The 10,249-nt window shown below is 55.2% G+C and overlaps 1 protein-coding gene across 20 annotated transcripts in view; it reads left to right on the forward strand.

The window, feature by feature from the left end:
* Window positions 1-9,901, forward strand: part of LOC101952808 (uncharacterized) — a 30,551-nt gene extending 20,650 nt beyond the window's left edge. For all 20 annotated transcript variants that reach the window (XM_065591584.1, XM_065591592.1, XM_065591585.1 and 17 more), the window contains 10 exons: window positions 755-904; window positions 1,744-1,815; window positions 2,399-2,522; window positions 3,059-3,249; window positions 3,981-4,112; window positions 4,877-4,990; window positions 5,874-6,005; window positions 6,336-6,467; window positions 8,144-8,266; window positions 9,122-9,901. In XM_065591584.1, coding sequence (XP_065447656.1) covers window positions 755-904; window positions 1,744-1,815; window positions 2,399-2,522; window positions 3,059-3,249; window positions 3,981-4,112; window positions 4,877-4,990; window positions 5,874-6,005; window positions 6,336-6,467; window positions 8,144-8,266; window positions 9,122-9,304 — 1,353 coding nt within the window. In that variant the 3' untranslated portion in view covers window positions 9,305-9,901. The remainder of the gene's footprint in view (window positions 1-754; window positions 905-1,743; window positions 1,816-2,398; window positions 2,523-3,058; window positions 3,250-3,980; window positions 4,113-4,876; window positions 4,991-5,873; window positions 6,006-6,335; window positions 6,468-8,143; window positions 8,267-9,121) is intronic.
* The last annotated feature ends 348 nt before the right edge of the window (window positions 9,902-10,249 follow it).

The raw sequence follows: 10,249 nt of genomic DNA on the forward strand, positions 1-10,249 counted from the left end.
ACTGACTCGTTGTGGGGCCTTTGGCAAGTCGCTGCACCTTTGTGCTTAGGTGTCCCCATCTGTGGAATAGCACTCCTCCAGCTGACCTCCCCGGGAGCTCCCTTTGAAACCACCCCTGCCCACCTTCCCTCTGTGATTTAACAAGGAGGGAATCCCTGAGAGAGGGTTGTAAAATAAGGAATGGGGGGGACGGTAGATTGGGGGTGCCCGCTGACCTTCCCAGCTGGTCCAAGAACAAGGAGACAGCCAATGACCTTGGAAGGAAACTGAAATCTCCTAAAAGGAAACACTGTTTAGTCTGGGTGTATAAATTAACCTGTGCAACTCATTGCCACAAGGTATCATACAGAGGGCAAGAGCTCTGTAGGATTTCCAATAGGATGAGACATTAATAGGGGCAGTGAGAGCTTCCAAAGGGTTAGTCCATAGGATAAAAATACCATGTAAAGGCTACAAACCCTCAGGCTTCAGGGGACGAGACAGCCACTAACTGATGGGGTCAGGCAGAAAATTCCCCTCTGGGCCAGTTATTCCAGAGTGTTCATTGCAGGGGTTCTTGCACCTTCCTCTGAAGCAGCTGGTGCTGGTCATTGATGGAGAGGGGATGCAGGAGTAGATGGCCCCCCTCCCAGGTCTGATCCAGTCTGGCAATCCTTGTGAATGAGATCTCTGTCCCTGTGACACAAGGGCAGGTCGTGCATCCCTGTGTGTCTCACTCAGGACTGCCCTCACCCTACGTGTTGGGTCTTTGCAGCCCTTTTCCCGAGACATCGAACCCTACCCCGCTGACTTTTACGGGGGTGACAACGGTGGGTGCTGGGCACCCCAGGACCATCAGCAGCCAGCCAGGTGGGAGAACCAATCTGGGAGACCTGAGGAAGGCTTCAGGGATGGGTGGCACTCGGTAAGTGGGGTCCGAGTTGTGCCCATGAGAGGTGGGCAGTGGTCAGACTGGGGTTGGGGGTGGGGGAGGGAAGGCATAACACTAGTATAATCTCTGCAGGGCTGATTGTGCTGGTTACAGCGCTGGGGATCCCAAGTGAACGGAGCCTTCTGTGCTGGACAAACCAAAGGGAGTTCTGGTCCTACCCTGCGAACTCCGGGAGAAACGCCGTGTAGTCTGTCCTCTGTCATGTTCTGCAGGAGGCCTACCGGAGCTGATTTCTTTATCACTGTACACAGTCTCTCATGGGGCGCACTGTACATTGGTGAATCTGGCAAGTCCAAGCCTGCAGTTCTATCCATCCGTCACTTGGATCTGCCCTGCCTCCAGCACCTAGCTCCCTGCACTGACCCCTGGAGCATGACCCATGCACATCCGTGTCCTGATGGCTCTTTGCTGAGGACTGGAGCTGAGCAAACGTGTCCCCGGTGCGCGCGCAACCCCCCCCACCCCGCCCCTCTTATACTGCAGTGTAGCTGGCACGTTGTCTCCCACTGCTGCTGTTCCGAGTCGTCACATTTCTTAAGAGTCACTTCCAGAGAAGTAGCATGGGCAACTATATTCAGCAGGGGACTGGGGACCAGGACGCCTGGGTTCTATCCCCAGACCTTGGGAGGGGAGCGTTGCCTGGTGTTTAGATCAGGTGACTGGGAACCAGGACACCTGGGCTCTGTTCCTTGCTCAGGAAGGCAGAGTGAGTGAGCGGGTCTCCCCTTGCTCTGCCTTGTTGAGCTTCTGCAAAGCACCCAGAGTCACCCCACCGCCCCCACAACCTCTGTAACACGTGTCCTTTTTCTCAGGCCACGCCATCAAACCAGCACTGCCTGGAGTCAATATCGAGGGAGGAACATGGCAACTCCTGGGACAGGCAAGTATCGGCAGAGGAGGCGCTTGGGTGTCGGCGGGAGCAGGGTGCTTTGGCTGGCGGGGATGCTGGGATGGGCCTATTGCCTGGGGAGCCGAGGCTCTGAAATTCCAAGGCTGGCCCAGCAGAGAGGTTTGCTGAGTGGGCTGGATCCCAGGCGAGGGTTGCCCAAAGAGCACATCCAACCCCTGCAGTGCTGGCGTGACCCCCGTTCTGCTCTCAAGTCAAATGATCCCAGGATATCCCACTGTTTGCAGGCTCATCCCTGGCTGGCCTGTTCCTACCGCTGCCGCTTTCCAGCTGTGACTGTCGGGGCCGCACCACTCTAAGTGGGATAATCTCCTCTGGAGGGAGAAGGGGAAGGACACTGGTGGGGCTGCCAGGGGGTAGATACCAGGGGAAGGAGGAAATGGGCGTGCCGGCCTGGGGAAAGGTAAAAGCAGCTGGCCAGCCCTGGAGGTTGGATCTGAATGCCAGGGGGGGACCTGGCTCTGCCCTTTGTCCCCGGATGGAGCCTTCCGGGCTAAAACTTGCTTTTGGCCAGAACAAGAGAAGCTACTCACAGGGCCACCTGTTCCTTCCACAGGGAGCAAGACTTCTTCCCCAGGAAGTACCGTGGCCGTGGCTGGAAGCATCACCGCGGTCCTTTCCGAGGCGGCTACCGAGGGGAATTTGCCCCTCACTACCACCGCTTTCAGTCTTACTCTTCCAGAGGTCAGTCCCTCGGGGGGGAGAGAGGGAGGCCCTAGGCCATATGGGCTCCTCAGCCCTGGGAAACAGCCCCTGGGTGGCAGTGCCCCATCCCGAGCTGCATTCCAGTGGCTCCGCACCGGGTGAGAAAGTCCTGCCAGTTCTGCCTGCCACGGAGGTCTCTCTAGCCTGGGGAGCAGAGGCTGGATCCCTGGGGATCTATCTCAGGGGTCCCAGAAAGAGCTGCAAGCAGGGCATTGTGGAGCACAGCTGACTGCTGGCACGTGGCTCTGTTAGGAGAAGGATCCAGGGGTGGAAGGAGGAAGCCTGAAGCCCATAGAAGAGGCTGGGTGGCAGAGTCTGCCTGGGCTGAGGAGTGGCCCAGGAGGACCCGTTTGATTTTTCTCCACCCAGACTGGAGAGCAGAAGGCGTCTCAGTGTTAAAACCAGAGCTCCTGCCCCTCACTCAGGAGGATTGTGGCCCGGCCCCCGTAGGCCCAGCGTCCCCGCTGCCCCCTGGTTCTGTCTGCCTCATTCTGTCCCCATTGGTCTCTTTGCAGAAAAGTTCAAGTCGTCCAGGTCGTCGGCCTCCCTGGGAGACTCCAGCCTCTGCTCTTTTTCCTTCCTCCAGTCGAGTAGAAAGAAAAGTTTCTCTTCTAAGACAGAGAAAGCGAAATCAGCAGCACCCAAGAAGCCTGGAAGATCCAAGAAAGACTCCGCAGCTCCAGTGAAAGAACCCAAACCGCCCCAGGTCAGGGGCGGGGGGCGGGGCAGAGAACGGGCTGGGTTTCCTGGCCAATGGATGGGTCTCAAGGACAAGGTTGTGTCCTAAGTCCCTCGGGCTTAGGGGGATTTGTGTGACGCTCGGGTGCTGCAGGGTACGGAGAGAGAGATGGGCATCGTCCCTGCCCCAAAGAGCTTCCAATCTAAGGTGGGGCCACACGAGAAGATAAGAGGCACAGCCCCTTCCCCTAGGGACTTTTTGGTGCCTACTCACTCTCTTAGAGCAAGGTCACCATCTTATTGGAACTTCTTTTTCCCAGCATGCCTTGCTGGGATTGGCCCTCTATATTTGGCAAAGGCAAGCAGCAGCAACCTTACCAGGGCCATTTTGCAGCCGGCAGCTGCTGGCTGCACCTCTCCCTCTGTTCCAGCTGAGAAGTCCCTGGTAGGGTTTCCCCTTTCATCTCCTTGCTGAGGGCTCAGTCAAGTCCTTGCAGACGCTGAGATGAACCTCAGGCACAGCAGCAGCCTGCTAGGGGGAGATTCATTTCCCCTTTCTTGGACCCAGCTTCAGGCTGGCGATTGTTCTGCCGTAGCGAGGGGGGTGAATTAAGGGCTGGTGAAAGGTGCTGGACTGGCCGCCTCATGCCCAACATCATGGTGTGATGCTGTAGCCTGGCCAGAGGGAATGCAAGCTCACCGTTTGCTCTCCTCTGATTGTCTAACCTCCTTCCCTCATCCCATCTGAAACTTCTGTAGGTCCAGCCGGAAGCTAGCCAGCCAGCCACAGACCCTTCCAGCCAGGCCGGCTCTGCGCTGGATACTGAACCCCCGGCTTCACCCGAAACCACAGAGGATCTTCATCCCATGGGAACGGAAGGAATTGAGCTGGTAGGAACTCACCCGGCTCTTCTCACTCTGCTTGTAGCAGATGTGTTGGTGCCCTAGGGCCTTGCAATAGCCCCCTCACGCTAGGTGCTGTACGTCCCTGTAACAAAGGGACACGTGCTGCCCAAAGGAGTTTGCAGTCTGAGGAGGATAGGACGGGATTTGGATCCCTTTGTCCCCGCATGTCGCTTCCTTTCACTCGCCCACCGTGACTTGTGCAGGGCTCCCCTTTGGATCTCACAAGCCCCCCCGCATCCTTAGTGATGGCTGGGGCAGCACAGCCAGGAGGGTGTCAAAGCAGCCAGTGTGAAGGATTCTGGGGAGCCTCTTCCCCTTTCATCTTGGGACACTTTGCCAAGACTCACTGTAAAGGAGGCTAATGACGACGGCAGCTTTTTGTGGCGTTGGCAGCTGTCCGGGGGGGAGCTCGGGCTGAGACCCACCAAACTCGCTTCACGCGGGCCACCGGATGGCTCTGCAGCAATAGGCTGGTTTTCAGGGGGAGCCTGAATTCCCAGTGCAGCAGCAAGCTGGAAATCGTACACAAGGAACGTTCTGTGTGCGTCTCTGCAACACTCCCCAGTGCAGAGAGAAATGGGATGGGGGCGGGTTTTATTCCGGGCTTCTCCAGTTGCTGAATCTCCTCTAGAACCACAGAGCTCCTTGGTCTGATTGACTGTCTGCATTTCCAGGGCCACTGTTCACTCCTGCACCCACAGCTCCCATCCTGCCCTGGGACTGTCCTCATCTGTCTGAAATCTCTGCAGGTCCAGCTGGAGTCTGCAGACAATCACAGCCAGGCCTGCTGCACTCTGGCGACTGACTCAGTCCTGGCTGACACCCCGGAGGATCTTTGTCTCCCGGAGGAAGAAATCAAGCTGGTATGAGCTAATCCGTCCCCCCTTTCAGCTCTTCCCCGAGGCCAGACGTGTTGGTGCTCTGTGGGGAGATGGGATTTGAAGAGCCTTCCTCATGCCCACCTGGCATTGATTGACAGTGGATTGCCGTTTAGTCCCAAACACACCCCATAAGCCTTGGCACCAGCTGCCGTGGCGCTTCAAAGGCGTTTCAAAGACAACGGGCGCAAAAGTTTGTGGGTAGCATCTGCGTGGTCCATTCAGTCCTTTAGACTCTGCTAAGGCAGTGCAGAAGACAGCTAAGTGCAACCAAGGGAGATGATGGGGATGGGAGCATTTGTCCAGCAGCAGCAGTAGCACTGTTACATCACTGACGACGTCGAGGTGCAAGGCTGCTCAGATAGGAGTCTGCCCCCTCCCCTAACGTAGCGAATGGATAAAAGGGCACTTGGGTCACAAGTGCGTTTCATGTGTTCTATGGTGTGGAACGGGAGGCAGTGTTGTCTAATGGTTAGAACACAGGGATGCAGGAGATCTGGAATCTGTTCCCAGCTGTGCCACTGGCCTGCTGGGTGACCTTGGGCGAATCGCTTCCCCTCCCCATGCCTCAGTTTCCCTATCTGTAAAATGGGACTCATGACACTGACCTCCTTTGTCAAGCGCTACGAACTCTACGGATTAAAAGCACTAGCTAAGCGCTAGGGATTATTATTACAGTAGTCTTTGTAATTCTCCCAGTTGCTGTGAGACATCAGAGGGATTTTATCCCTGCAGAATCTGCCCTGAAGCTGCAAAGTTTGATTGCACTTTTGGAGCTTCTGGTGCTTCTGTTTTGCTCATGCACCCACAGCCCCATCCTCCCTTGGGACAATCTAACTGTTCCTCACTCCATCTGAAAACTCCACAGGTCCAGTTGGAAGCCAGCCACGAAAACATAGACAATCCCAGCCAGGCCGGCTCTGATCTGGCTGCTGAGCCTCCAGCCCCACCTGAAACTACAGAGGAGCTTCATCCCATCAGAACAGAAGATACTGAGCTGGTATGAACTGACCCTCCCTTCTCCTTCTCCTTGGATCAGATGCACTGGGGCCTTAGGATAAGGTGGGGTTTGATGCCCTCTTCCCACACATTCCCCACTTCCATTTCCCTGCCCCATCCCGTGGAATTGATGCTTGTTCCCAGAATCCTCTGCGCTACCCCAGCCGTGCATCAGTGGAGGCAACAAGACTAACCCACGCTAAGGGTTCTGGGGAACGTTCCCACGGCCCAGCCAGTCTTTTGGCTTTGATTTGTTAGTGTCTTCGCTGCCGCCGTGGGAGGTGCCTCTGGAATGGCATAACCTCCCTCATCCCCTCTGCAATCTCCACAGCTCCAGCTGGAAGACAACCTGAAGGCCCCAGATCTTCTCAGCCAGGCTGTCTCTGCTCTAGCTGCTTTACCTCCACTCTGGTCTGAGATCACAGAGGAGCTGCCTCCCGTGGGAAAGGAAGAAACTGAGCTGGTATGAACTGACCTGTTTGCCCCCATTCTCCCAGGTTGGCACCCTAGGCCTGGGAGGGATTAAGTCCTTGCCCAGCCCGCTTTTGTTTCCCAAAACACCCCCAGAATCCTTTGCACGGGTGCTTCAAAGCAGATGCCAAGGCAGTAGATTCTGGGAAGCATCCCCCGTGAGCCATTAATTTCTTGGCAGCTTTGCTAGGGCTGTCAGTGGTGGTGGTTTTTGTTCCAGGGGTGCCTGCCCACCGTGAACGGGGCTGAGAGCCGTCAACCTCTGTTAAGGCTGGTTCCCCGCTCTGGTACGTCGAGTGCAGAAGGTGGGGGCCCGTAAGGATTTTAAAAATCAATACTGGCCACTCCAGGCTTGTATTAAACTCCCAGGGTTACAGCTTCTCTGACCTTGGAGGGGTAGATGCTGCCACCACCCAAATGCAAAACCCCTTGGAACCCAGGAAGGCGCACTTGGGAATTCCTTCCTGTGGGGTACCCTCAAGCCCTGTCACACACACACCCTTCCCCCCCACCCCCCAGGGAAGAGCCGAGAAAGAAAACAAAGGAAATTAGCTGTTGCCCCCAGCTAATTAAACATGTGCACAAACCTCTTGGGACACCAAAAATCCAATCCTGTTCTTAAAAAGGGTAAATTATATTAAAAACAAAAAGAAAGAAAATACACCTGGAACTTCGGCTTTTGCTAGATTTAAAAAAAACCACTTACAAAAATTAAACATCAAGAACAACCTTCTTGAGGTCCAGCTTCAAGGTTACAAGACAAACAAAAAAGCATTTGGGGTTAGCACAGAGGAGTCCACAAGCCAATAAGAAATAAACAGAAATAAACCTAATCGCGTCTTTCTAGACATTTTCTGATTCCTGAGGAGGTTTGAGGTATGATCTGATGATTTCCATACCTGACCAAAACCTTTTTACAGCATAGTCCCAGCCCTGTAGGGTGACCAGACAGGAAATATGAAAAAACGGGACAGGGGGTGAGTGGTAATAGTAGCCTATATAAGAAAAAGACCCAAAAATCAGGAGTGTCCCTATAAAATCGGGACATCTAGTCACCCTATAGCCCTGTCTCTGCACCTTCCCCTCTCTCCGGAGAACAGACCAGACAAAGGGAAGTTTTTTCCCATTTTAAAAAAGTTCTAGCCTTCCCATTGGCTCTTTTGCTCAGGTGCCCACTTCTTTCCTTTTACCTGTGGACTTTTTAACCCTTTACAGGTAAAGCAAGTAGAGAACAGCTACTAAGAGGGATTTCATAACTAACTAGGTGTCCATAAAAGGGAGTTATCTCCCCCTTCATTTATCACAACCTCCCTTCACGCAAGGGACGAGAACAGCGATCCGACTGTAGCGACTTTTCATCGCAGCTGACCTGGACTGGTGCCTGTCTCTGTCACCCCTTTGCTACCCAGACAGGAAGCTGGGGCAGGTGGCATAAAGCTCAGAAAAATGCTTTAAAATATTCTGCAGCCATCCCTCTAATGCTCCCACTTTCACCAAGCGATGAGGGGGAGAGTTTATCCCTGGCTTCTCCACTCGCTATTGGATTTGATTTTGGGACGATTTAATTTGTCAGTAGCCCTGTTCACTCCTGTACCTGCAAACGTCCAGCCCTGTCTTCCCCCAGAGCAGGTTAACCTCTTTCCCTCACCCTGTCTGAAATCAACGCAGGAGCAGCTGGCCGCTCATCAGGAGGACGCAGGCTATCCTTACCAGGCCTGCTCTGCTCTGGCTACCCCAGCGGAGTACCTTCGTTCTGCTGCCATACTGGCCAGAAAGGAAGAAATTGAGCTAGTAAGTTCTAACTGTCCCCTCTTGCTCACCCAGGAGCAGGGTCGGACCTAGATGCATTGAGGCTCTTGATGTGTGCAGGATCTGGGTTTCCCTTCCCTTCCCAAACCACCTCCGTCATCTGCATGGCTCGCCCCAAATCAACAGCTGCAGTGAGGGCTTCAAAGCAGGTGCAATAGGTTCAGGGAGGGTGTTTCATGTGTCTGCTATCCATGAATGACCAGTGTGATCCTGGGTTGGGAAGAGTGAGGTTAGAGGCAAAACCCCACCACCAGCCAGGAGCGGTTCAGGACTAGGGAGTTTGGTGCCAGGAAGTCAAAGCAACCTCACTCCTAGCCCAGTCCTCCTCCTTGATTCGTTTTTGATGCCTGTGGCCGTCACGGCATGCGAAAAATATTCTTCCTCCTGGATTCACACTCTGCTGGGGAGTGGATTAAATGGCCAGGGACTGGGAGCAGTCTGAGGGCTGCCCTGTTGTCTCAACACTCCCAGGTGATTGGCTGGCCCATCTGTCCACCCCTGCGGCTGAGACTCCAGAGCCTGACCCCTTGCAAGGTTCTCGTGGTAGCAAAGTGTTCTGGGCGGAGGGAGGGAACGGCCACACAGGAGCGGGGAGAGGTCCTCGGGCTGCCCAGCAGAGGTGCGTCATGACAGCAGCAGGAATCAATGAAAGCACATTATTGCCCCAGCCCTAGGGGGTGCCACTGGCCTGAGTCGTAGAGTAGCTCGGATCATTTTCACGGGGCTGCCCGTCAGGCCTCAATACATCTAGGGGGAATCTCAGGCACCCAGGTTGAGTTTAGGGACTTGCCTGCCCGCCGCCTCGTCTGACAAGCTCTCCTTCTCCCCTCCCTGCAGTCCTACCAGCAATCCAGCCTGGCCTTTGCTGTGGTGGCCACCACGCTGTTGCACAAGGAGCCCTCCATGGAGGCGGCGATGGGGTCTGCGCTGCGGGCCAACCTGCGGCAGGTTGGGGGCCACTGCCTGCAGGAGCTGGAGCGCTTCATTAGCAGCTACGACTCGGGCTCTGCCCGCTCCTGAGAGGCAGCACAGCGGGAGACATCTGCTCTGGCTCTGAGTCTGATGGGGGGGAGGGGGAAGCGCTGCTGGGGACTGGGGCTGGAGCCCCAGCAGTGGTTCTGGCTGGGATGAGAAACCAGCAGCTATGGACTTGTGCGGCTGCAGCCGGAGAACGGCATGGAACGGGAAAGGGGCTGTTGGCTTGAAGTGGCCGGGAGGGTTAGTAATTTGGGAGGGGAGGAGACGGCCTGGGGGAGGGCCGAGCGGTGCTAGGGCCAAAGGGGTCAGTAACCATGGGGATGGATAGGTTGTGCCAGAGGGGCTGGGGATGGGTACGGGGGTTGTTGGGCGGGGCTGACTGAAACCGACGCTGGGAGTGATGGGCGACAGCCTCCTCGGGAGAACACTTGCAGCAGTTTCACCTGGCCAGGATCGGGGCCCCTGAGCCCCGTGGTTTCATTGAAGGAGAGGAGTCCCTGAAAGTCCTTGCTTGGCTTCCCTGAACACTGAAATGTTTGTTTTCTGGAGAAAATTGTTTTATCTCTGAAAAATAAAATTGCAGGCGGAGGGCAGCGGGACCCCTGCAGCTGCCCCTGCGCCATCAGCGTTCCTGTGTCAGTCTGCTCCAGTGTGAATACAGCCGCTTGCTGACTGAGCCACTGAGGGGAGTTAATGGGGAAGCTGGTAAATAAGGCAGCCGCTGTTCGGTTGAGGCCGTTATATGCTTGTTTCAAAACATTCAATTTGGGGTATTTCTCCCGTAGGAGGGACTGGCGGCTCTGCTTGGCGCAAGGTGTGATGCAGGTAGCTACAGGAGGTGGGATTTTTAAAGGAGCTAAGGGCTGGATTATTTTCAAGCCCTCAGCAACCAGTGTGCTGGGCTCCTCGGGAAATCTCTCCACTTAATTTTCTGCCTAAATGAGAGCTGGACTTTTCTGAAAAATATGGCCCTAGGCCAGCTTAATC

Source organism: Chrysemys picta, chromosome 4, assembly GCF_011386835.1.
Source record: "Chrysemys picta bellii isolate R12L10 chromosome 4, ASM1138683v2, whole genome shotgun sequence".
Taxonomy (NCBI): Eukaryota; Metazoa; Chordata; order Testudines; family Emydidae; genus Chrysemys; species Chrysemys picta.